At 43.3% G+C, this 26,854-nt stretch overlaps 1 protein-coding gene across 3 annotated transcripts in view; it reads left to right on the forward strand.

The window, feature by feature from the left end:
* The window catches only part of DNAJC27 (DnaJ heat shock protein family (Hsp40) member C27), a 38,383-nt gene extending 12,859 nt beyond the window's left edge, over positions 1-25,524 (forward strand). The window contains exons 4-9 of one of the 3 annotated variants that reach the window (XR_005529500.1): positions 6,377-6,541; positions 7,054-7,176; positions 11,988-12,148; positions 15,055-15,190; positions 15,327-15,422; positions 24,515-25,524. Coding sequence is in view for 1 of the 3 variants with exons in the window: in XM_039238262.1 (XP_039094193.1) it covers positions 6,377-6,541; positions 7,054-7,176; positions 11,988-12,148; positions 15,055-15,187 (582 nt within the window). In the remaining 2 variants the exon portion in view is untranslated. Of the gene's footprint in view, positions 1-6,376; positions 6,542-7,053; positions 7,177-11,987; positions 12,149-15,054; positions 15,536-24,514 lie in introns of those variants that run through there. The other 2 variants (XR_005529499.1, XM_039238262.1) reach the window with 2 other exon arrangements.
* The last annotated feature ends 1,330 nt before the right edge of the window (positions 25,525-26,854 follow it).

A 26,854-nucleotide genomic window follows, 5' to 3' on the forward strand; every position in this document is an offset into this window, starting at 1 on the left:
ACCCTTTGCTGTATTCCATAGCTCTCTTCATCATTTCCTTTCTATTTAAAGAACTTCCTTTAGCCATTCTCTTGGCATAGGTCTACTAGCAACAGATTCTCCTAGTGTTCCTTGACTGAGAATGTCTCGATTTCCCCTTTGTTCCTGAAGAATATTTTTTCTTGTTATAGGATTCTGGGTTGATATTTCTTTTTTTTTCAGCACTTGAAAAATCATGTACTTCTTTCCTCTGGCCTCCATGGATTCTGACGAGAAATCTGCTATCATTTGAAAATGTTTCCCACACAGGAGAGGTTATTTTTTCTCCGGCTGCTCTCATGATTTTCCCTTTGTTTTTAATTTTTAAGCTTTAAGTATGATGTGTATTAGCGATGATTTCTTGTTGTTGTTTTTTTTTAATGTTTGGGACTTTCTCAGCTTCTTCTCTTACCAAATTTGGTAAGTTTTCAGCCATTATTTCTTCGAGTACTTTTTCAGCTCCACCCTGAAAGGTGGAGTTCTGTAGGGCCTTGAAGCTCTGTTTTTTCCTTGGGTTTTTTTTTTTTTTTTTTTTTTTGGTTTTGCTTTTAACTTTATGTTCTCTTTATTGTTCAGATTGGGTAGTTTTTGTTTTGCCTTCCAGTTCACTGAGTTTGTCCACTGTCTCCTCTGTTCTGCTGCTGAGCCCAACTACTAAGCTGTTTTAGTTTAGTTATTTTCAGTAATTTATCTTTCTAAAATCTCTACCTAGTCTTTGCTTACTTGGCTGGAGGTGAAGAGACAGATTGTTTCTGACGTGTCTGGCTAGAGTAGGGGTTATCATCTAAAGCTCTTTTGTCTTGTGAGGCTGCCCCTTTCCTGCTCCTTTGGCTATAGAGAACAGGCTTTTGTTGGGCTTTTGTCTGTACCCATTGACATTTCTAAGTTGTACTTCTTCAGTTCCATATCTTAGATATATGAGGCAAAAGAAAATCCAGGAAACTTAACACTGTGTCATTCCTTAGGCCTCAAGATCTCTAGCTTATCTGCTTTCTTCTTTCTACCTTCTAGTGTCTTCTTATATAGGTTTTATATTTAGCACTAAGGGTTTTTTACCTGTACTTAGAAGGAAGTGTAGGAAAAAGTATATCTATCTTCCTGGGGAAAAAAAATAACAATATGCCTGTGAAATCTTCATCTTGTGAATAGACCCAAATATTTAGATAAAATGAATTATTTTTATTTTATAATTTTTAAAAAATTTTTTAAAATGTTTTATTTATTTCTGAGAGAGAGGGAGACAGCGTAAGCAGGGGAGGGTCAGAGAGAGAGTGAGATACAGAATCTGAAACAGGCTCCAGGCTCTGAGCTGGTAGTCATCAGAGCCCTATGCGGGCCTTGAACCCACGAACCGTGAGATCATAACCTGAGCCGAAGTCAGAGGCTTAACGGACTGAGCCATCTAGGCACCCCTATGTTTTTTATTTTTGAGAGAGAAAGATAGAGAGTGTAAGTGGGAGAGGGCCAGAGAGAGAGGGGGACAGAGGATCCAAAGTAGCTCTGTGCTGACAGTAGAGACCCCAACACAGGGTTCAAACCCATGAACTGTGAGATCACGACCTGAGCTAAAACCAAGAATTATACATTCAACCGACTGAGCCACCCAAGTGCCCCTAAAATGAATTCTTTTTAAATGTGGAGGCTTACGTGTGTTAAATCAATTTTACAAGTATAGAGTATTATCAGTGAAAAAAGAATGGAGGCTCTGGATTACCACAAACTTGACACAGATTCTAACTACTGGAAATGCTAGAATAAATCTTAGGTTTCTTCAAAGTCATACAAATGGAGAGTTAGAAAACGTCTGAGAATTAATGTGGTCCAGACTTCTTTCTGTCCATTGTAGGGTTTCTGTCTGTAACATTCCTGATTCATGACCATCATTCATTCACCACATACCAATATGCCAGTTTGTGTGTTGGACACTGGTAATACACAGCCCCTGTCCGCATGGGACATAAATATGTCAGAGTACATGTTGAACAAACGACAGAATGCTTGGGAGTGTTTAATATCCAGAGCTAGCTTATCTGGGAGTACAGGAAGTCTTGTTGAAAGAAGCAGTGTTTAAATTGAGTATTGATGGGTAAGTAAGAATTATGTAGGTTGGTGGGAATCCCAGGATGATACACGGGTAGTTTTGAGAGGTACAAACTGTAATAGTTTGGAGAATGAATGTCTCTAAGGAAGGGGTCACGCTGCTTCACAAGTTCGTCTTTTAGAGTTAAAAACTCTAGATTGACAGCTCCCATATGAAGGCTGCCCTCCTTTGACGTTCAGTATCGATTCTGGCCTTGTTTTTGGAGCAGCATAGACTGAGTCTGTGCTTCTACAAGAGAACTTTCTAATATTTATTAATCTGTTCTTTTTCAGGTAAAATATTTTCTAGTCCTGCCCCAGCTGGGCCTATCAGCATCCTTTGTGGATAATCTCTAGTTAGCTGGTAGGGAGCTGAGAACTGAACATAACATTCTAGATATTGTCTAGTGAAAAACAATGAGTGTTACTTTACTTCCTATCATTAGGCACTAGACTTCTATCAATGCAACCTGAAATTACAGTAGCTTTTTTTCAGCAGCTTGAAAGGATAGATGCATAATTAATAGAAGCTCCTTGAAATCACCACTTCTAAAGTACCCTTTTCTATGAATAGCTTTAATTTCTCCTTTTTTGTTAAATAGTTGGCTGGCTGTAGCTCAAACCCTCCTTTTTGACAAGACCAAAGCCGTCTTCCTCCTAAGCCTCAAGCTGCCCAGATTATACTTCTGCTCAGCACACACCTGGTGAAGTGCCCATGGCCATTCTCATGATTCCTGGCATCCCCTAATCCTTGAGGCCTGTCCTCCATTGAAGCTTCTACTGTCATCTGTCCTCCTGACAGTTTTACCCAGAGGGCCTGCTGAGAAAAGATGGTCGCTTAGAATGTGAGACAGCACTCTCAGAGGAAAGTGTCGAAGAGAGGACTTTGGGGGAATGGCGGGCCTGTATCCCAGCAGCAGCCCTTCTTCCCCGGTGTACACAGCTGTATTCTGGGGCTCGTTGGTAGGAGTTAGACAGTCTATAGAACCTTCTTGAGGCCCGAGTGGTATTAAACTAACAGCTTTCTCTGACCTATAAGCTAGAAAGTTTGCCATCTTTGCTTTGAGAAATAATTCCAATTCCCTTAGCATCCTGTTTAATTAAATTTTGGCTGCAGCCTGACTTCCAAGACTAACAATAGAAAGCTGTTTTGGGAGATGAGAATGATAGAACTGTAGGGGACCACTGAGGCATCGACTTTGACCTTTTCATTTTACAGATGAGGAAACTAGAGCTTGAGGTGATAAAACCACTTAAGATTGCAGAGGTAGCTAGTTGCTGAGCCCAGACTTAAACTTGAGTCAGTTGAAAGAGAAATCCGTGGAGCTTGCCCAAGTCTCTGTTTACACACAGATCTCCCTCTGGATAACATACTTTGTATCTTGGAATTCTTTCTTTTTCCCTTTGGCCTCTACTTTCATTCCCGAGATTCAGCTGTTCTTGATTTAAAATGTCTCAAATACTACACCTGTTAGGCCCTATTGGCGACCTAGAAGGACACATCTAGATGCATGCCTTGACATTCTTAGAGTCTAGTGGGGAAGGCAGCTGTATATGCTACCAACCATACAACTAGACAGGAAGCGATACGAGCACTTCTAGAAGCACAGAGACCGGCGCAGGGATGTAGAGGTTAGATTCTGTTTGGCAGGGGTAGGGGTTAGATGATGAGGCGTGGGGCAGGAGAAAACTGCCGGAAAGATACACTGTTATAGCTAAACCTGGAAGATTGAAGGTAAAGAGGTGTCTGTTTCCAGATGGAGTTGGCATAGGGCGGGTTTGGGGAAAGAGAGATTATCCAGTTTGAAGTGCAGCAGGTAGGAGTAGGGTAAGCCTGGGAAGTTGGTGGAGGACTGGTCAGGAACTTTTAACGCCAGCTAAAAGAATTTGAACTTTAGGAGGTTGGCTGTAGGGAAACACTAAAGAATTTTGGAACCAGGGCTTTAAAAAGGTAAATATGCAGGATGTATAATGTTGCTGGGGGGATTACTTAGAAAGTTCTTGGAGTGGCAGTCAAGAGATAGTGTGATGTTGGCAAGTGAAAATGGAAAGGAAGTGACAGGCGCTGGAAACATGGCGGAGGAAGCTTCTACAGGACTGTTTGTGCCTGCTGGGCAGTGAGGCAGAGGGAAGCAGCAAAGTTAACGCTGGGCTTTCCATCCACGTGACTCAGAATGGTGTGCTCCTTTTATTGCCAGAAGTTCAAGGGAAGGAAGAGATTGGGAAGGAATAAGATGGAGGCTTTTCTATTGTCCATATTGAATTTGAGATTCCAGCAGGACATTCAGCTGGAAGAGTCTAGAGCTAATTGGAATTACAGGTCTGCAAGCACAGGTGAAAAGGCTCACCTTGCAGGGTCTCACCTTGCAGGTGGCTGGTGTTGCTGAGTTGGGAGGCAGGATGGAAGAAGAAGGGCTGAGGGTACACGACAGGGTTGGTGGACTGATGGTGGCAGGCTGGAGGGGGAGCAATGGAGAGAGGAGGAGTTGGTAAAAGACCAGTTAAGAACTTGGAGAATGTGGTATATGGGAGCCAAGGCAGCACGAGTTTCAGGAAAGAAGGGAGAGGCCAGGTTTCACCATTGCAGCTGGGCTGAGCACCGTGAGGACTGGGGAGCTGTTCATCACTTTACATTCTTTCTGGTTTTGTTGGTCTTAATTGTAGGGGACAGCTTCTTCTGTTTCTGCAACTTAGTAGGCATTTGCAGTCTTGGTTCAGGTATCTGTCCATGCTCAGAAACCGAACCTTCAAGCAGGATGTGTGTAGATTGTCTTCATTTCTCACTGCACATCCAGCGTGTGTGCGTACATGCTGGAGCCCTCTGAGGATGGGGAATACGTGGCCTCTGTCAAGGTTCTTACACGAATTCTGGCCGAAACCCCCAATCCGTCAATGTTACTCCTCACCCACTCCACGTGTCGTTGCCTCTGTCACTGTCGTGTGTCCTCTACTTTATGCTGCCTCTTCCTAGAATTATGTATATGCCCCAGAAGCAAGACACCATTTCTAGTAAAAAATAGCAAAGGAGGACAATCAGAGAAGGAATGTGAGGAAGGAAGGAAGAAGGTGCTTATACACACTGTTTTCCAGGCACCATTTAGGTGCTTTGCCTTCATTATTTCATTTAATCCTCATCATAACCCTGTGAAGTAGGTAGCATTATCTGCATTTTACAGACAAGGAAACTGAGATGCAGAGAGGTTAAGTGACTTGCCCAAGATCGCACAACTAGTAAGTTAAGTATGAACCCAGACCTGACTCCAGAGCCTGTGCTCCTTTCCATTACATCACACTGAGGCTCTGAGTTCGGGCTTCTAAAGTTGGTGTGCAGACCCAAGGGTCATGAGGAAGCTCAGCCTAGCGGCCTGGGGGCGGCAGCTTTGGGATGTGATAGATAGAGGTCTGTACTGTGGCTGATGCTTGTGTCCTTTTTTGCCTTAAGTTCTTCATTGTTCACTCACCTTCTGGTTCTTCCTAAATAGAACTTCACTGTATAGAATTTGTGTTATTTTAAGGTCTACTAGCAAGAATTAAAGATTGATTGCCTCAGAGCGCCTGGGTGGCTCAGTCGGTTGATCGTCTGACTTCAGCTCGGGTCATGATCTTGCAGTCTGTGAGTTCGAGCCCCGCGTCGAGCTCTGTGCTGACAGCTCAGAGCCTGGAGCCTGCTTCAGATTCTGTCTCTGTCTCTCTCTGCCCCTCCCCCACTCCCGCTCTATCTCTCTGTCTCTTTCTCTCTCTCTCAAAAATAAGGTAAACATAAAAAATTTTTAAAAATAAATAAAAGGAAATAAAAAAGATTGCCTCTAGGGAGTGGGACTAGAGGTGAGGAGGGTAGGGCAGGAGGCTATTGTTTTCATCACAAGACCTTGTGCTAGGCCATTTTTTTTATCATGTTATTTTGATTTTCTAAAAAGTCCCTTGGGGCACCTGGGTGGCTTAGTCGGTTAAGTGTCCGACTTTCGCTTAGGTCATATTCTCGCGGTTGGTGGGTTCGAGCCCCGCGTCTGACTGCCAGCTCAGAGCCTGGAGTCTGTTTCAGTCTGTGACTCCCTCTCTCTCTGACCCTCCCCTGCTCACGCTGTCTCTCTCTCTCTCTCTCTCCTAGAAATAAATAAAACATTAAAAAAAAGTCCCTTAAAGACTAGTAGATATTGAGATATAATAGCAAATACTATGACTACACCAAAGAACACACTACGTTACATTCGTGACTGTGAGATATATTCTTATAAAATCACAAAACCTACAATTTGTGTACCTGTTCTTTTATGTGAAGGTTCGTAATGAGTTTTACAAGGACACACAAGGTGTAATACTGGTCTATGATGTTGGGCAGAAGGACTCCTTTGATGCCCTTGATGCTTGGCTGGCAGAGATGAAACACGATCTGGGGCCTCACGGAAACATGGAGAATATCGTATTTGCAGTGTGTGCCAACAAGGTAACTGCTTTGCAATGGTATGCTCAACTTTCTGGATTCATTATGGGAGGAGTGTGGCTCTGAGTTTTGGGGAAGAAATGAAAAGAAAAGAAGTCCTTATTCTATAATATGGGAATCAACCTCTTTCAAAACCTACATCCCTAAGACATAAAGAATAAAACCACCAACTCTGGTGTATCTGGATATTTATCCATTTTCTTCCGGTGCCATACTTAGGGGAGGGTACTGGTGCCTGAGCAGGAGAGGTAGACTCTGAGTAGCAAGAGTTTTCTCAAAGGATAAAGTGGTCTGGGAGCAGGCACTTGTCATTTTACCACAGAAAATCAGTCTGTGTCCAGTATTAGCAATTTTTTTTTTTTGGCCCTTTGGTCCTTATAATTGCATATACTAGTGCTGGGAGTTCATTTAGGAGTAGTTTTTGCTTCAATAAAGAACTGATGAAGACCTCACTGGGCCCATTTTAGTGGCTCATGTTTGGGGTCTTGTCTCTGTCCCCCAACTTTCTACTTCAGATTGACTGTACCAAGCACCGCTGTGTGGATGAAAGTGAAGGGCGTCTCTGGGCTGAAAGCAAAGGATTCTTGTACTTTGAAACTTCAGCACAAACCGGAGAAGGAATCAATGAGATGTTCCAGGTAAGTTAGCATCGTTTTGTTTGTATCAAAGCTAACCATGCCCAATTTTAGTTTAAATGATGAGAAACAAAAATGTAATAGGAATTTCTTATTAGAATAAGTTTGGTCTTTTAGAAGCTGGTGAGATAAAGATAGAGAGAGAGAGAGAGAGAGAGAGAGAGAGAGTGTGTGTGTGTGTGTGTGTGTGTGTGTGTGTGTGAGAATAATATCTGCCTGCTGACTACAGACCTGGCTGATCATCAGAGTTACTTTGGGAAATTCTTCAAAATATAGATTTCTGGGCTCTATACCTACTAGAAGTTTAGTGCTGTAATGGAGCTCTGGAATCTATATTTTGAAAAAGATTTCTAGGTGATTTTGATGATCATCAAGTTTAACAACAGTTATTATATACTTACAGTACAACAAAGATTTTATTTATTTATTTATTTATTAATTTAATTTTTTTCTTAAACAGTTTATTGTCGAGTTGGTTTCCATATAACACCTAGTGCTCATCCCAACAAGTGCCCTCCTCCATGCCCATCATCCCCCCTCCCCCTCTCCTCCACCCCATCAGCCCTCAATTTGTTCTCAGCATTTGTAGCAACATGGATGGAACTTGAGGCTGTTATGCTGAGCGAAATAAGTCAGGCAGGGAAGGACAGATACCATATGTTTGCACCTATAGGTGGATTTGGAGGAACTTAATGGAGGACCATAGGGGAGGAGAAGGGGAAAAATAGTTGGAGAGAGTGAGGGAGGAAAACCATGAGAGACTCTTGAATGCTGAAAGATTTTCTTTAAAACTACCTTTGGTTGTGGAGGTGCCTGAGTGGCTCAGTCAGTTGAGCGTCCAACTTTGGTTTAGGTCATGATCTCACGGTTTGTGGGTTGGAGCCCCATGCAGGGCTCTGTGCTGACAACTCAGAGCCCGGAGCCTGCTTCAGATTCTGTGTCTCCCTCTGTCTGCCCTTTCCCCGCTCATGCTTTGTCTCTCTCTGTCTCTCAAAAATGAATAAACATTAAAAAAAAAATACCTTTGGTTAATGGTGTTAACATTTGCACAAATAGTTAGATGGAAGTGTTACTTGGCAAAATTGCCCTGCCAGAGTGAATATGTGTGGTGCAGTTAGAGATTAAGGGACCATCATTGCGAAGTCCATCCAGTCACATGTACAAACAAGGTCTTAGCCACCAAGTAGGCAATGGAAGGATGTACTCATATTGCAGCCTGAAAGGATGGTCATTTTAAAAAAATATTTATTTTTGGGAGAGACAGAAAGTGAGAAGTGGAGGGGCAGAGAGAGTGGGAGACACAGAATCCAAAGCAGGCTCCAGGCTCGGAGCTGTCAGCACAGAGCCCAATGTGGGGTTTGAACTCACGAGCAGTGAGATCGTGACCTGAGCCGAAGTCGGACGCTTAACTGCCTGAGCCACCCAGGCACCCCAATGGATGGTCATTTTTTAAAAATTACGAATCTTGAATCACTTTAAAGAAATGAGGCGTTTTAAAATAATAAATTATAAAGTAAAGTCAACTCTTAATTACAGATACATTTGGAAGTAAGTGGAGCCATGAATTATGCATTTTTTCTTACTGATGAATATATGTGATTATTTTGGGAATTTTTAACATTTCAAAGAGTGTAGCTATACTATAAAGAGTTGTTCTTAATTACTGAGTGGGATTTCATTTAATCTTTTATGCTGAATTTCTTTCTCATAAGATGTCACACCGCTACTGGAAGACGAGTTTCATCCTTGGCTGACAGGCTGACTGGGGCATCAGTAACTTCTATTTCAAGACCAAATAAGGTTGATGTTGGCTTGCCTCTCTCTCTGGCCCATTCAGCACAGGGTCCTGTGCGAGTCTGTACCCATTTATGTGCAGTAATGATACTTAAGCACATTTGAATAGTATTTTGTAATTCTGGCAACGTTTACATGTTTCATCTCATTGGAGACTCTTACTATGTGGTGGGTGTTATTCTCATTTCTGATGTTATAGCACCTAAGGTTAGTAAAGTGACTTGTTCAAGGGATATAAATAATGACTGTTGAGGATTACATTTCTTTCAGCACTTGAAAGATGATGGTCCATTCTCCTCTGGCCTCTGCTGAATCTCATGAGATGTTAGCACCCATTTTTACTCTTACTCTTTTGTTCATAATGGTTAGTTTTTCTCCCTCCTCTAGCCACTTTCAAGAGTTTCAGCATTTGGGCCCTGTGCCTGCATGTGATTCTCTTAATATTTATCCTGCTTGGTGTTTGCTGAGTTTCTCAGATTGCTAGGCAGGTGTTTTTCACTATTATTTGTTCAAAAGATTTTTTTGGTTCTATTTTCACTCTTTTCCTTCTGGGACTCCAGCTACATATATATTAGACCATTTTATTTTTGTCCCACCATCCTTGATTATTTTTCTTCCCCTTTTCTCTCTTTTTCAGATTATATAGTCTCTCTTGATCTGACTTCAAACAACTGTTTAATCCACCAAGTGAATTTTTCAATTTAGTACTTTTCAGTCCTAGAATTTGCATTTGATTTTCCTGTGTAGTTCCTGGTTCTATGCTGAGATATTCTCTCTCTCTCTCTCTCTCCCCAATTATTAAGGCTATATTTTCTTTACTTCCTTGAAGTATTTATGACAGCTACTTTAAAGTCTTTGTCTGCTAAGTCTGATATCTGAACCATCTTGGGTCCAGTTTATATTGACAATTTTTTTTCCTGACTGTGGATCACATTTGATTTTTGTCTGAACATTCGACCTTGTGGATAATACATTGTAGAGGCTCTAGATTCTTTATTTTCCTTAATAGACTATTAGTTCTTGTTTCAGCAGGGAGTTCAGTTACTGGCAGATTACACTGAACTTGTGTGGGCTTGGTTTTTTTGCTTTAAGAACAAGGGTCTGAAGGAAACCCAAAGTGCTGCCCAAGCTTTTCTAACATGGCAGAGTTCAGCCTTGAAATTCTGTCTCTCAGCAGATCTCATCAGCTCTTGGTTTTGTCAGGATGAGCCCACTACCACGGCATAGCCTTTCTGTGGTGTCTCAGCTAGACACTGGGGCGCTATGAGGTAATAAGGCAGTCTCTGCCCTGTGGCAGGTCAGACCGTAGTGTTTCCAGAATGCCTTCTCCCATAGCACCGCTAGACCTCCAGTATGTCAGTTCTCTTCTCAAGCCCATGATAGCTATTGTTTGCTGGTCTCACCCTGGGGGAGAACCTCCACATGGACTTCTGGGGCCCAACCCTGCATAGCTTCTTCCTCTCCAGGGCCCTGCTCTGCACATTGTAGCCACTCAGTGGCTTAAGCTCTGATCTCTGTCTCTTTAGTTCAGTGGGCTTTTGGGTCTACTCAGACTCCACCTCTCTGTGACATGGTTAGCAAAGGAACTCCAGGCAGAAAACCAAGGGTCAGTATTGCACATTTTGTCCCACCATCCTTGAGGCCATGTTTATTTTTCTTCCCCTTTTCTCTCTTTTTCAGATTGTATAGTCTCTATTGATCTAACAATAGTAACAGTGCACAGAGTATGATATATGAGCGGGATCAAAAAATAGTTGGGGCGCCTGGGTGGCTCATTCAGTTAAGCGTCCAACTTCGGCTCAGGTCATGATCTCACGGTTCGTGGGTTCAAGCCCCGCATCGGGCTCTGTGCTGACTGCCAGCTCAGAGCTTAGAGCCTGTTTCAGATTCTGTATCTCCCTCTCTCTCTGACCCTCCCCTGATTACGCTGTCTCTCTCTCTCAGAACTAAATAAAATATTAAAAAAAATTTTTTTAAATAGTTTTCACCTCAAAGAAAGTAAAAAAAGGCAAAGAATCTGAACATTTTACAGAAAAAGCAATAAGCATATGAAAAGACACTCAATTTCACTTACAATTAAAGAAATGCGAATTAAAACTGTGTGACACACGTAGGTTTGGCAGAAGTGAAGCTATGTGATGCTGCCCCATAGTGACAAAGGGTGTAGAGAAATGACACCATCAGACACTATGATGGGAGTGCAAATGGCACCATTTCTTCATATGAAAGTTGTCAAAATCAAAAGTTAAAATGCCCGTACACTGTTATTTATTGCTTCTGCTTTTAGGAATTTATTTTAAAGCAGTATCTCCACGTGTGTGCAGAGATACACCCCCTCGCCCCCGACACACACACACAGTATTCATTAAAACACTGTGTGTAGTAGCAAAACCTGGAAACAATTGCCTTAACTAAGAAAATAGAGAGTTGGTTAAATAAATGAAAATATAGTCACACAGTGAAACACTGAACAGTCATCAAAAAGGAAGAAAGTGTCTGTATACAGCTGGAGAGAGAGGCCAAGGTCTATTTTTATGTGAAAAAAAATGCAAGGAGCGAAGCAGTACGTGTAACCTGTTCTCTTTTATGTAAAAGTTTAGTGTGTAGATGGAGGTACTGATATTCCAATAGAAAATTTTTCTGGGAAGATACTCAAAAAAAAACATTAACAATGGTTCTTTCAAGGAGAAGAACTTGAGGGGCAGGGAGACATTTCATTTTACACTTTCATTTACCGTTTGAATTTTTCTAATGGTATTCATCTATTACTTTTTAACCTCAAGTGTGATTATTTGAGAACAGGATTATGAGCCATTAAATTTTGTTCCTTATGCTTTTGTGTTCTTAAAAAAGTACACAAGCACATGCCCGCATATAAACACACACATAGGATAAAAGAGAAAAATCTTTATGGTGAATTAAAGAGTTATTAGAATGCATTAAAATTATTTAAGTTATGCTTAAAAGGAATTCCTATTTTCACAAAATCAGATCTACTCTGTGATGATTTCTTTTTGCAGACCTTCTACGTATCTATTGTTGATTTATGTGAAAATGGCGGCAAACGCCCTGTCCCGAATAGCAGTGCTAGTTTCACCAAAGAGCAAGCAGACACCATTCGCAGAATTCGAAACAGTAAAGACAGCTGGGACATGCTGGGAGTCAAACCTGGGGCCTCAAGGTAAGCAGCGCTCTAGGATTTTAGTGCCGAGTCCTGTCCTGGAGAAAAGCTCGGTTGTCAATATCACAGGTCCGATACATCTTCTTGTAACTGGCTAGAAATATGAAGTTGTGTAGAAATGTATTAGATTATGTGATAACTCTTCTTCACCGGGCTAGCTGAGTACCAAAGAAACAAAACAGGGGGCACCGTTGTCTGATGAGGGAACCTTGTGGTGTATTGCATAAAAACTTTCTGAAACCGTATGCTCTGATTTTGTCTGTATTGAAAAAGAGCCTAGAAGCAAATGTAATTTAAAAAAAATACCTTACAAAATCATAGAGTTTTAGAAGAGGACAAGAGCATTAGCAGCTTATCCAAACATTTCATTTTATAGGTGAGAAACCTGGGATTCAGTGGGACTAAACCATGTTCAAGTACCGTAGGTTGTTTCTTGACCTTGAACACTGTGTGTCTGCCTGGCTCTGTCTCTTTCTGCTGCACTCAGAATCCTGCTAGGTCCTTATCCGGATGGGAATTTATGTTAAATGGTTTTATTTTTAGCCAAAAGAAATATTTGGGAGGATGAGAAATATAATCACTTTTCTTTGTTGCTTGTGTAAAAATAAACCCTTGTTCAGTATGCTTATATAACTTTTAATAATATAACACTTCCGTTACTGCACATATTACAATTTTTATTGTAATTATAAGGGTTCTCGGCTCTTTTTATTTTGTACCATAACTTTTCTCCCCATCCTTCTCCCTTTCTACTTTTTCACCTTGATTCCCACAAAAGAAAAGTACATGTTGAAATGCCTTCTTGGTACCAATAGCATTAAGCTTCTCTTTTCCATTTTGATCTCATAGCATATCTTCAAGTCTAGAAGGGAAGAGGGGAAAGGAAGAGGAAGACAGTTATTGGTCACCGCGACTTGCCAGGAGTTACTGAGGAGGCTTTATACATGTGAACAATTCAGATGATCTCCTGTGTATAGCTCAGTGAATTGTGCCTTTTAAATGTGCTTTTGGATTTCCATAGTCTCCTTCTAAAGTCTTCCATTTCACCTCCAAGGGATATTGGCTCTAAAATGAAGAAACCTTACATATTAGTTAAGGTAGAGCGGTGTTTATGGAAGAAAAATAAAATTTGGGCTCCTTATTTATTTACTATGTTAACTGGACTCTACCAAACTTTGTAGGACCTCCTTAAGTTCTATACTGTTAACCAATATAAACATGGACTTTCCTTATCTTTGTTTCTCTGGGTCTATCAAACACATTTTGTATGGCAGTGAGCACATTTCAGAGAACCTTAAGTTAGAAAGAGTTTTAATGTTTGTTCAGTGATGCATTTACTATTATTGAACTTTAAGAAAATTTTCATCTTCAGTAGAATTAATGTTACTTTGTTAAATATATTTGTTAATATTTTTGTTATTTTGGGGAAATAAGAATTCTGGCTATTCAGATTTCTTCAGAGAGGGAGAATGGGATTTTTGTTAGCTAATATCAAAGTTATCTGTATAAAAAAGCCCTGTACATGTTTTAAAGCAAGAAAATTCAGGACTCACCTGAGAGCAGAAAGCAAGAAAAGCCTTAGAATACATGCCCCCAACCTGAACTGTTAAGATGGCCCTGTGACCTCAGTCTTTCCAAGTGGACACAGATTTTCCATCACATGCAAGATAATCAGAGGTCATCTCTCTAATTTGGAGAGCCAAATAGAAGTCCTTCTGATAAAAAAGGAAGGAGAAAACTAGGGCATTTGGGAAAGCACCATATCCAGGCTTATAGGATAATTGGAGCCCTGAATTACAAAAGGAAGGTGGGAAATAAAACTATTTGGTAAGGACAGAGCTACACCTGACCCGAGGAGGGGCTGGGCACTGAGAAGTATCTGGAGCCTGACCCCAGAGGACGCTGAAGAGCAGGGAGAGGGCGGGCGGTGGCCAGGCTCCTGCCCAGCCAGTGCCTGCTTGTTGAAGAGCTGCGAAGCCAGGGGCCCCCCCGGGCCTTTCCTGGTCTTTGAGGAAACACTCGGTGCTGCTCCTTTCCTCTCCCGATAACGTTCACGTCTCTTGTTTCTTCTCTCTCACTGTAGCTCTCAGGTACCGCTCTGGAGCCTCCCTTTCTTGGTCAGTGGTGTGACCATCTTCCCTGAGCCCGAGTCCCCGTGACCCTGGAATTCATTTCAGCCCTTCCTCTTCCGTCTCCACCCCGTACATCCAGCCCATCGTCTGCTCTGCCAGCTCTCTGTGCTGTCTCTTGTCTTCGCTGGTGTGACTCCACAAACGCCTTGATCCAGACTCTTGGGCTTGTGCTTGGGTCATTGTGACAACCTCCTCCCTGTCTCCTAACTTCAAGAAGCAGCTTTCTCAGCACCCTTTTGTCACAAAACACCTACTGGTGTCATTGTTATCAGATCCACTCTTTCTGCTGTCTTGGTTGCAGGCCTGTCCCCTGCGGAGCCCTGCATCCTGGCCAGCTTTGTTTTTGTCGCCTCCCAGCGGTGTCCTCGTGGAAGTTTGTGCTGGGGCCCTGCTGTCGGCTCCCCCCCCGCCCCCCCCTCGCCCTGGGCTGCTCTGTCTTTCCCCACCTTCCTTCGGAGCCCTGCCCCAGGGGCCTGCCCCGATGCATGGCCCCGCCGGGCACCGAGGACCTTTTCATCGGATCTTTCTTTTACCGAGGGCTTTCTTGGTGGTTCCGTTCTCACTTCATCCTGCGTTTCTTTTTTCTACTTTTATGTAACATACGATTTATTTGTGTATCGTTTGTCTCCTCGTCTTTTCGTCTCGCTTTTGACGAAAGGCTGTCATTATTGGGGAGATGCCTTCTGCGAGAGTTATTATGTAACTCCAGGCAGCCCGGCCGCAGGGTCGGGGGCTGGCCCGTTGCTGACACGGGGCCTTGCTGCTCTCTCCTAGGGACGAAGTCAACAAAGCCTACCGGAAACTCGCGGTGCTGCTTCACCCTGACAAGTGCGTGGCGCCTGGTAGCGAAGATGCCTTCAAAGCAGTTGTGAACGCCCGGACAGCCCTCCTGAAGAACATCAAGTAGGAAGTAAGAGAGAAAGACAAGTGTGGGCCTCAAGTACCAACTGACTCTCCCTAGAAGTGAAATAACCGATGTGTTTTTGTTTTTTCTCCTCCACAAAATCGTACTGCCTTTGTCGCCCTTGTTGTCCTTTGTAAATGAGAAATCGAGGTGCCTGTTACCATTTCCCAGACATTTCACAGAGCGGTGAAGAGAGCCGAGCCGCCCTCGGACACGGTAGCTCACTTCATACTTCCAGGTAACCTGAATGTGTTCCCTGCTTCCTTTGTAAGCTCTGTAATTGTAGCGTCCCGTACGCGCTTCACTCAGGAAGGTCCGCGAGGTTTCTGGAGGGAGGAATGAGGATAGGAGAACCCTTATGCTTTTCCTTTTTTTTTTCTTTTAATTCATCAGAGAAGGAGACAACAAAACCAGAAGCAAACAATATCAAAACCCCTCCAAAGGTTGGTGGGACCTCACAAGCGAGTTGTTCCTTTTACACGTTCCTTAGGTGGTGTTCGAACCATTGGTCAAGCTATAACGAATGAACTCCCGACAGCCCTTTGGAAGTTCGTGAGTTGAGGTGATGTGGTTCCAAGTTGAGCAGCCCTTTCAGGACATGCAGTCTGGTCTCCTTCTGCAGCCACCAGGGGGAGGAACAAGCTAGTCCTGAGGGAGAAAAGGCAGCAGCAGCCACAAGTTCAGGCTACACTGGCTGGCCCTGGGCTCGCCCCGGATCTGAGGCCTTTCTTTAACCGTGGAAAGGCGCTGAGCTCTGGCAGTGTAGGGAGCATCGTGCACCCAGGAATTGGGAATCTGACCCCAAACAGAAGTGCTTGCAGGCCGCATGAGAGCTTGTGCACACAGCCCCAGAGGGCAAGGCCAGAGGGCAGGAGAAGCCGGCGAATGAGGCTTATGCCTTTTCTCGCTTCTGCACTGTTTGTCCGGACAGGCAGCAAAGGCGGGGCGCTCCTCCAGGAGCCGGGCCTCATCTTCGCTTCCTCATCCACATGAGTTTCCCCTCTTTCCTCTTCTCTTCCTCTTATTTTTTTTTTTTTTTAATACACCATATCTGTCATTTTTATCTTCTTGAATCCCTGGCTTTCGGCCGCTACCTCCTTCTTCCTCCCTCACAGGCCTTGACCTCGCAGCCCTCCCTTACAAGTCCTCGTTGACCAGGGAGAAGCACGGATCCTTGGGGTGGTGGTGGAGGGAGAGATCTGAAGGCCTGTGTGGGAAGAACCTCTAATTTTTGCTTTGGCTCCATATTTCTGAATAGTGATATTTTTAAACTATGGATTATGAAAACTAATTTCACACAGAGAAGTACATTCTCTTGCCACAGTCTCCGCCTCAGTATCCAAGGATGGATGAAGATCAAGTATATCAAGACTGACCATCCTTCCAGTCAGAACTGGTCTCACTGTTTGACTCATTTTATCGTTAATCTCAGTACATTGCTCATACTGTCAGCGGTGACTGCCCTGCCCTAATTGGGGCTTCAAGGCACATAAAATGTTAGTGTCTGTGAATGTTAAACAGCTGTCCCATATTGATCACCAAACAGCATTCACCTTCTTCCTAAGAAGAAAAGCCAGTTTAACTCAAGCCCTCTGCAGTCTTCTGGATTCTTCTGTCCGAAGCAAATTCACTCGGTGCAGCTGTACCCAGGCTGCCTCGAGCTTGTTGTGGGGGAACCAGAGCACTGTTTTCTAGCATCACTTTTCACCTCGGTGATACTGACAATGCTTCTTTTTTACGAATTGAGTCTGATATATGATTTCCTGGGGATTTTCCTCTAGACTTTCAATTTTAAATAGCTTCTGGGACTGCAGAATTCTAACCCAAAGTTCTTCTGAATTTCAATTTTGCTTAAGGCCTTCATCACACCTAACGAAATCAAACGTAGATGTATTCTTGCAACAGAACTAGAGTCATCCAAGCGAGGGATTGTGCATGGTAGTGTCAGCCCACCTGGACATGACAGCTCACAGCACATGTGGCCCCATGGAAATCTGTGCCAGTCTCATCGCTGTCACTGAAGGCCATACTCGTCACCTCATTCAAGTTCATTGTGCAGATGAGCAGTTACAGCAGAGAGGTCTTGAGCTTCCATTCCTGTACAAGTGACTTGTTGGAATTTAGCCTGATTTGGGTTCTTAGGCCTTGGAACTCAGTCCCCAGCACCTTCATTGTTAAGGTGAAGGGTGGCCATGAATGACTTCATTTATGTAAAAGAAAAAAAAGAAGAAAGTTAGGCTTCGGGGTCCTAGAATTTGTCCAAGTGCCATAATCCTTGAGTAGAATATTAAGGGATAATGAAGCATGATTCGCAATGCAAAGGTTTTCCATACAAACTCCATACAAAACTGTGTAGACCTGTGTGCATTAATTTAAATTCTCGGTGCAAATATGTACTTTGTAGTTCAACTTGATTAAAGTCCTTCAGCCAGTTAGGACTTCAAAGTATATCAGTGAGAGTAACAAGTCGTGGAATCATTCTATCAGCTAAAAAAAGTTGATGGAGAATTTCATTTTGCAGAAAAGAATGAAAAGTTTTGTAGAGCTCTTATTAAAGAAGAGCCCATTACCTCCATGTCTGAGTCACCAAGAAATCACAGTTTTAAAGCTTGTTAGAAGTCCCTTGAGGCCTTTCCAACTAATTGCCCATCCTACCTAAGCACTTTAACATACACCCTCCTGTTTCCCCCTCTGTTCCCCTTTGTGGCTTCCTTTGAATTGGTGTTCTCAGCTGTCAACCCTTCTTTCACTCCAGCTCATCATTTCATTTCCACTCACAGATGTGTCCTTGGCTCTGCTAGCCTGTTAGCCTAAAAGTCCAGGCCTACAGGATTGCTGCTACCCGGGATAAGTTGCTGGAATTCTGTAGGTTGCACACTATTCTTTAAGGCTTACATTTACCTCAGGAAACTTACTCTAGTATGTTCTCATGCATTGAATTCTCAACTGGTAAATAATTTCTTTATATCCATGAATAAGCCAGTACCTAGTTCACTGTTAGTTAAAAGAGCCATAGATATGGCAGCTAAGTTTCTGAAAGAAAGCCAGAGCATGTCCGCAGCCCCCCTGAGCCCTGAATCAGTAGCTGCTCCCCAGAGAACAGTGACCGAGGGTGAGGGAGGTATTTCAGTCCCAAGTTAGAAAGGGTGGAGCCGTGTGCAGATTGCCTCTGACAGTGACAGTGACAGTGCCCTTCTCAAAAGCAATTTCCGTAGGCGCTGGAATGTCACTCCCTTCTCCCCTGCACTCCCATCTAGCTCGCTCTGAGTCTGCCAACGTTTTTGTAAAACTTTGGAAAATGAGTTTAGCTGCGAAATACAGCTACCCACCTTCCCTTGCAAGTTTTGCAAAGTGAAGGAGGGTTCACACTTCTCATGTTTGGTACTTAGCACAACTGTAAGACAGTCAGTAATGTTTGCACATTGGTTTTTCCATTCAACATTTCTAGAAAAGACAAAAAGTTTAAATTTGTGATGTGGGTAAGTTAGATTGTGTCTAACAAGCAGTGCAATATTAAGCCGTGCCAAAATGGCTCTGTTGGTGAAATGACTTGTTGGCCAGTCGGATGGCGTGGGTCCGTGCCCTGCATGGATTTCCCACGGGGCCATCGTCCCCTCTGACTATGAATGCAGAGCCTCTGAAGAAACCCTTTGCTCTTACGAGGTAATTTGCATATTTGCTTTCTGTTGAAATAACTGAAAATGTCAGATCCAATGGTTGTTTATGTCTTGTATAGAGAGTGTCATATGTATTTAAGTTGTGTATTTTTATAAAATAAAGCCAAAAATCAAACACCAGTCCGTGGGCTGCACTTACTTGTTGAGACGCTGGGCTTTCATGTCTAACGTTCTCGTCTGGAAGCAGTCCAGTCCCCACCCGCTGAGACCTCAGAGCGGGCGGCTTGCCTGAGCTTCCGGTTGGTAAATGGAGGAAATTTTATTCGTCAGTCCATCATGCAGTTCTAATCTGGTTAAGCTACGGTAGAAGTGTTTTGATCTCGTAAAGAAAGATCATGCTTGCCTTTTTCATTCAGACAAAACTGTTATCCTATTTTAATAATGTCAAATAACTTAATAATTCAGTTAACTGGTCTCTGGAAACAAGTCTCCTTAAGTAACAGACGGTTGTGAACCCAGAATTTGAAAGGGGAAGGCTGGTAGGGCCAATCCACGGAAGGCAGTGTATCTCTGAAAGCTTTCAAACGAGAGCTGTAATTTTCGTTATGAACAATGTACGTTCTCACCTGAATGCCCGCCACTCTTGGGGGAATTCCCACCTTCCATACCACTAGCATGCTTGAAAGGGGAGCTACCAGATTCTCTGGTGAGCCACACTTGCTCTCGAGCCACCCAGACCGGTCCATGGGATGAGAATGGTGCCCCAGCTGAACCGAGTAGCACCCTTCTCTGAGTTCTTTCTAATTGGAGCTCGGAAAGCAAACCTCCCGTCAGGGAGAGGAAAGGAAGATAAGAGGAGTCCTGCTGATGCATCCATGATTCCAATGTCATGGGAAAAAAATTCTCCATTCTTTTAAAAAATTTTCTTAATGTTTTATTTATTTTTGAGAGGATGCAAGCAGGGGAAGGGCAGAGAGAGAGTAGGACACAGAAGATCTGAGGAGGGCTCTGTGCTGACAGCAGTGAGCCTGATGCGGGGCTCAAACCCACAAATCGTGAGATCATGCCCTGAGCCAGAGTCAGAAGCTCAACTGACTGAGCCACCCAGGCACCCCCACGAAGCAGACATTCTTAAAGAGACAGAGTCCTGGTCCCTGAAGTGCCCTGGGCTTGTTGTCCTTTGAGCCCATATGCCACCCCAGAAGGCCTCCCACAAATCACCAACCCCTGTATTCTGCTTAGGCTAGCTGGGAGTTGCTTTCTGTTCACTGAAACTAAAAGGATATTAGAAGATAGTAGATCTCAAGGATTCTAAGCTAGGATGAAAGAGCTATGGTCTCTAGACTGCTACAACACTTGGTAGTTATATTATAACATATATTATATCCATTTACTTGATGTTTCTCAGCAGGAGTCTTTGGCTATGTCTTAAACCAATAGTAGCCAGTTGTCAGCTTAAAAGAAAAATAAGGGGGCGCCTGGGTGGCTTAGTCGGTTAAGCGTCTGACTTTCGCTTAGGTCATGATCTCGTGGTTCGTGGGTTCGAGCCCCGCGTCGGGCTCTGTGCTGACTGCCAGCTCAGAGCCTGGAGCCTATTTCAGAGTCTGTGTCTCCCTCTCTCTCTGACCCTCCCCTGCTCACGCTGTCTCTCTCTCTCCTAGAAATAAATTTTAAAAAAAATTAAAAAAAAAAAAAGAAAAATAAGGTTTATTCAATTTGTTTCAAGGTCAATTTAAGAAGCAAAATTGTATCTACCAGGGACACTTGTCATTTCTTAAGTTTCTTTACATTTTATTGTTAAAGTATTCTGCCATGCATGTATTAAGCACCTGCTGTGTGTCAGGCCCTGTTCTAGGCACTGACTATATAACTGAGCTCAGAACCAACAACTGGCTTAAGGTGCTTAGCACTCTAGTGTGGTGTGTGTGTGTGTGTGTGTGTGTGTGTGTGTGTGTGTACTTTTAAAGAAAGGTTCTTTTTTTTCTATAGGCTTATTTCCTATAGTTTTATTTCTAAAGAGGCAAGTTTGCACTTTTTCAGAAGTCTTCAAGATACACAGTTTGGGATTAATACTCTGATTGCTACTATATGTTGAAGATCATGTAGGTTATTTAAAGCCGTGTTAAGGTTTTTTGGAGAACTGCATCATCATACAAAGTCAGTTCTTCCTATTGGACTGGAGGAAATAGTTCCAGATTAAGGAGTTTCTTTATATATGTTTTATATCTATGATTAAGATAGTCTTTCAAAGCAGTTGATAAAGTTGTATTTATTTGTAGGGAAAGTATCTAGAATTTAAGTTGTTGTTTTTGTTAAAATAATAATGTGTACCTCTAATTTCATCCAGCTAAAATTTTGATCAGTTGACTGTTGTAAAGGATGCTATGGCTTCAAGAAAATGATACTCCCTGCATCCATTACAGCTAGTTGTTGGTGATCATTATAAAATCAGCAGATGCAGCCCGGGGCAGCATTTTACCGAGGCAAGAGAAAGTAAAAGTCTGCTGTGGTCGAGAGAAATTAAGATGCAAAGTGCCTACATGCCTCAGATAGCGGAATGTGAACATTCAGTTTCAGAGTATGAGAGAAAACAAAAGGTTAATAAAATAAATACTAAAGAGAGAGAAGGCATCTCAGTGGTCCCAAAGGAAAATAAAATGAAAGAAACTGTCTCCATTCTGAGTAGCAAAGAAGCGAACAGAAAAGCCCAAGTCAGTGTTTGTCAGACGTTTTTATCGATGGAACCCTATATTTCTAGGGAACTCCCAACATGGGATCCCTGTATGTAAAACATCTAAAAGCAGTGTTTTGTGAGGATAAGTTTGTAAGTTGACAGTTTTAACATCTCTCCTTATAAAAGCAACTGATCAGGCAGTTTTGCCTCCGAAGGCAGATGGCAGACTTTCTACCAGAAGATAAATCCCCATGCCCTTCCCTCCTCACAAACCCTGGCTGGGGGAGCACTTCACCCGAGAGGGTGATCGGGCTCGAGGGAACACTGTTATGAGCTGCTGTCAAGCCGTCTGTGCTACTGGCAGGCCGCTCGGGGACTCTGATGACATTTTAGACCTAAGGGAAATCCCCATGGCTTTGTGTAGTGAGGCAAAGAGCTGAGCTGCACGTCCTAAGGAATAAACAAGACTTCTAGGGGCTGGAGCTGCCAAAAGAAGAGGAAGAAAGAGACCAGATGAGAAGAGGTAGAAGGCTGGGGTCCTGAGAAGGATAATTGGGAAGATCCTAGATCTTAAAAATTATTAGATATCAGGGAATATTAGGAAGATATTCTACTTCTACCACAGAGAAGTACCGGTGACAGAGACAACCAGAGTACTTTTAAGAACACAGTATGTTTTATAGCATGATCACCATTTTACGGAGGAGAAAACTGAGGCTCAGAGACATTATGTGACTTGCTCCGGGCCACATAGGAAGCTATTCAAACCCGCTTGCCCAGCCTCAGAACCCAGGCTCCCAGTCTACGCTATCAGCCTCAGGATGCAAATTTTAAAATATTCTGCTTTATACTCGTAAGTAATATTGTACCCTCTTGTACCGTGTTGCTTAAATGGAATAAATAAATTGTATTTTATTAAAGACCACGAAGGTACAATTTTCCCTGTAATGACACAAGCTGATATCCTGCATGTGTGCACAGGAATGAAGGAAATTCTTTCTCAGGGTGTCCAAGCCAAGAGGGAGTTAGCATGGCAACTTAAGTAAACACTGGGTTAAAATGTGAAATATAGGGTCACCCAGGTGGCTCAGTCAGTTAAGTCCAACTTTGGCTCAGATCATGAGTTCTAACCCTGCATTGGGCTCTAGGCTGACAGTGTGGAGCCTACTTCAGATCCTCTGTTCCCCTCTCTCTCTGTCCCTCCCCTGCTTGTGCTCTCTGTCTCAAAAATAAATAAACACTAAAAGAAAGAAGAAAAGAAACCCAGAGTCCAAAAAGAATAAAATAAAATAAAATAAAATAAAATAAAATAAAAATGGACTATAGTACCTTTGGTTATATCTAATAATAAGTTTTATTTTTCACCAAGATTTTGAACAAACCCATGCAGAAACTCTGATGCTTCTTAATAGCTAGAAAATCACGTCCTAAGGACATCCACCCAGGTCAGCAGCTGAAGGGTAAAATAACCCTAAGAATCTGAGAGATAGTCCTTAACAGCATGTCTTCCTAAAGAATTTGCTTGTTGGAGATTTTCATACCCTTTACTTAGTCTCTTGTCGTAGTTAGAACTTATGAAGTCCTGAAAGAACAATTCCCCTGCTCCGCTCTACCCTGCAGCCCTGGTCTTTTGTGTTAGAATGACTAGCACCACTGGAGGGAAGATGCTTTATAATCAATCACCAAACTGCCCAGAGTGATTGTTTAGGGAGTGGGCTTTAGGGGATGAGGTTAGGGTAGTTTGACTTCCTACCCTGCTTGTCTATATTATTTGTATTTTCTCAATGAATATAAACTATTTTGGTCATCTAAAAAGTTAAAGGAAACAAAAATGAATCACTAAATGTGGTACCAGTTAGAGAGAGAGAGAGAGAGAGAGGAGGAGAGAGAGACTCACTCAAAACTTTGGGGACCTTTAAGTAGGGTGGCTCTGGGCTGTAATTCAATCCTGCTTCTTTACATTAGTAGAAACTTCATCCTAAAAGAGAAAAAAGCTTTTAGTTTCTTAAAAGTTTGTTTGAAAAGCTAACATAGCCATCAGTGCTGTCTGACTGGAATTTCAAATTCACTTAATGTAGTCACATATCAGTAAACTCACTCTCTCATATAACACAGAAGGGACAGAACTGAAATGGGAAGGTAGGGATAGAGCCTTGTCTCTCCTATTAATTAAGAGAGCAGCCTTGGGGAAGTGGGTTCACTTTCTGAGGTGCACTTTCCTCCGTTATTAGATGAGGCTGTTGGTTAAAGAACATTAAAGAACACCTAAGGCCCTTTCTAATGACTGTTATTTTTTTAAATGTTTTATTTATTTCTGAGAGAGAGAGAGAGAGAGAGAGAGAGTGAGAGAGAGACAGCGTGAGCGGAGGAGGGTCAGAGAGAGAGGGAGACACAGAATCTGAAACAGGCTCCAGGCTCTGAGCTGTCAGCACAGAGCCCAACGCAGGGCCCGAGCCCACGCACCGTGAGATCGTGACCTGAGCTGAAGTCGGTCGCTTAATCAATTGAGCCACCCAGGCGCCCATGACCATTACTTTTTGAAATTTGACAAAGGCCATAAATGCCAGGCCCCTAGACCTCTTGTATATAATTCTATTGCAAAACTGCCACTCCAAAAAAAAAAATAAAAAGAGAAAGGAAAAGAAAACTGACTTTAGAAAAATGTTAGGGAGCTAGGCTTTTCCTAAAGTTAGGAATAACAGGCATTGTTGAACCCTTTCGTTTCTTTTAATAAAGAAAGCCTTAAACTCCCCCTACACATGATTGTGATTTCCGCTCACTTGGCAAAGGCAAAAGGTGTTGGAAACTTTTAGGAACAAGTCCATGGAGACTCAGATGTTCAAAGGCATTCTTTATTCCTATGAAACGGAAGTCGTCTCGGGTCCTGAGCTCACACTTTCCACCAAAGGTGGAACCCTTAAAATCTGCCTCTTAAGGCAAGTTAGTCACTTCTGGTTTTAAACGTGATCAACTCTAGATTAAAACCCAATGAATTCGAGACTCCTTCCTCATACCTTCACCCCCTTCTTTTCCCAGCAGGATCTAGAATTGTGGCAGAGGGTGCCTGACCTCTCATCTTGGCCAAGAGAAGCACTTTGGGGCCGTCGTGCTGTCCCCCGCACTAGCGGCCTCGCTGCGCTCTAGCAGGTCCCACCTGCTGTGCCATCTGCTGCTGACGTCACGTCCCGCCCTGGCCTCCAGACTTGAGGTTCAAGTGCTCATCCTCCTGGTTTTCCAGGCTGGCCCTTGGCCTCCGCCGCTCTGCTCCCTGGGCCTCTCAGCACCTCTGCACCCTGCCCACCTGGAGGGTGGGTAACTCCAGGCCACTTTCCCCCAGTCCCACCCTGAGGCCCAGGCCCTGGGGCCCCTTTCAGTCATCACCACTCTGACTCTGGTGTCCGGTCAGGTGCAACTTCACACCAGGCTTCCCCTGGAAAGTGCAGCCTCCCAGGCTACCCCTTGGAAGCCACATGGAACTTTTCTGTCTGGCCCTAGGAGTTACCAGTGGGCTGGTAAGCTGGATCTCAGGTAGGGGTGCGGGGAAACCCTGAGTTGTAGCTTTTGCCCTACTTCTGTCCTATAAACACTCTCAGCATCAAGCTGGAAGATACACCGAAAAGCTTTCATGAGCAAAGTGCAACCCGACACTGTTTACCCCAGGAAAATTCGGGAATGAATGGGCACGGCTTCCCCATGCATCCTCCCACATCTAAGCTAAGACCTTCCCCTTTCATCTTCACTTCTCAACTAGATTGTTAGCTCTTTGGGACAGGATTACATCTCAGAGCCTGTCTCCCAAAGCACTTCTCACAGCCACTTGCAGGAGGCCATCAGTACTTGTGAAGACTGATTACACTCTTTAACAAAATTGCCACTAAGGACTTCTTTACGTTTTAAATTTTATTTTTTTTACTAACGTGCAATTGACATACAATATCCTGTTCATTTCAGGGGCACATCATAGTGAATTGCTACTTTTATACATTGTGAAAGGATCCCCGTGATAAGTCTAGTTACCATCTGCTTTTAAACCCTCACTGTTTTTGCTATTAGAGGCATGAAGGTGGCTCACTTCTCGTGATTTTCCCTAGAGACCAGGTGCCCCACAGCTCCTCAAACCTGCCCCAGAGAACATGGCTGCCAGTATTGCCAGGGAATTTTTAAAACAGCGAGGGATGTGGGTTCGTGAAATGTATTTAGTGGGAGGGATTTGGTTGAAATCAAATGAATTTATGTCATGGTTTTAATTACTAGGCAGGAAGACCTAACAACTCACCGGCAGCCTCCAATCAGCCTTATAAATGGGTATCAAGTCTCTGATAGTCTTTTTAGCTTAAAGTTTATGATTCATTGCAAGAAGGACTGATGAAACAGCATTTGCAAAGTAGATTCTTTAGGAACTGAGGAAATGTACAGTACAAGGATTCTGGAAGTGGGATCTGGGACCAGCAGCCTGGGCCTCCTCTGCCCCGTTGTTTGTCCCAAGAGACTGACTGAGCTAGGGATTGCTTAGAGCCTAGAATGGTGCAGCTGTGCCATTACTTCCCAGATCTGGGAAATAACTCTTCTTTTCCTCCCTCCTCAAACACCTACTCTTGCAAGCCTTCTGTTGCCCCACAGGATAAAGTCAGAGTTCCTACTGTTTACCGAGCACTTACTATAGACCAAGTTCTTTCTCAGCAATTTAAAAGCATTGTTTTAAATGTTTATTTGTATTTGAGAGAAAGAAAGTACGCAAGAGGGGAAGGGACAGAGAGAGAGGGAGACAAAATCCGAAGCAGGCTCCAGGCTCTGAGGTGTCAGCACGGAGCCCGACGTGGAGCTTGAACCCACAAACCTTGAGATCATGTCCTGAGCCAAAGTTGGATGCTTAGCAGACTGAGCCACCCAGGTGCCCCTAATCAGCAAGTTATTTCAGTCTCACAATGACTTTTTAGGATAAAGATTTTATCCCCATATCATGGATAAGGAAATGTGCTCAAAACGGTTAAGTACATTATCTAATAATGTAGTTGCATTGCCATACGACAAAGATATGTCCATTCAGAACCTGAGAATATGACTTTATTTACAATAGAGCCTTTTCGTATGTCACTAGGGTAAGGATCTTGAGATTGGTCTGCATGAGGGTGGGCCCTAAGCCCACTAAGAATCCTTACAAGAGAAGGGGAAAGAGACAGACACACAGAGAAGAGGGGGCCATGTGAGGACAGAGGCAGACACTGGAGTTGGGAGGCGACCAGCTAAGGAAAGCCTGCGGTTGCTGGTGGCTACCAGGAGCCAGGAGAGGGGCAGAAATGAATTCTTCCTCAAAGCCTCCAGAAGGAACTAACCTTATTGACACCTTGATTTTGGACTTTCGGCCTTTAGAACTGTGAG

Source organism: Hyaena hyaena, unplaced genomic scaffold (genome assembly GCF_003009895.1).
Source record: "Hyaena hyaena isolate Hyena2069 unplaced genomic scaffold, ASM300989v1 scaffold_138, whole genome shotgun sequence".
Taxonomy (NCBI): Eukaryota; Metazoa; Chordata; class Mammalia; order Carnivora; family Hyaenidae; genus Hyaena; species Hyaena hyaena.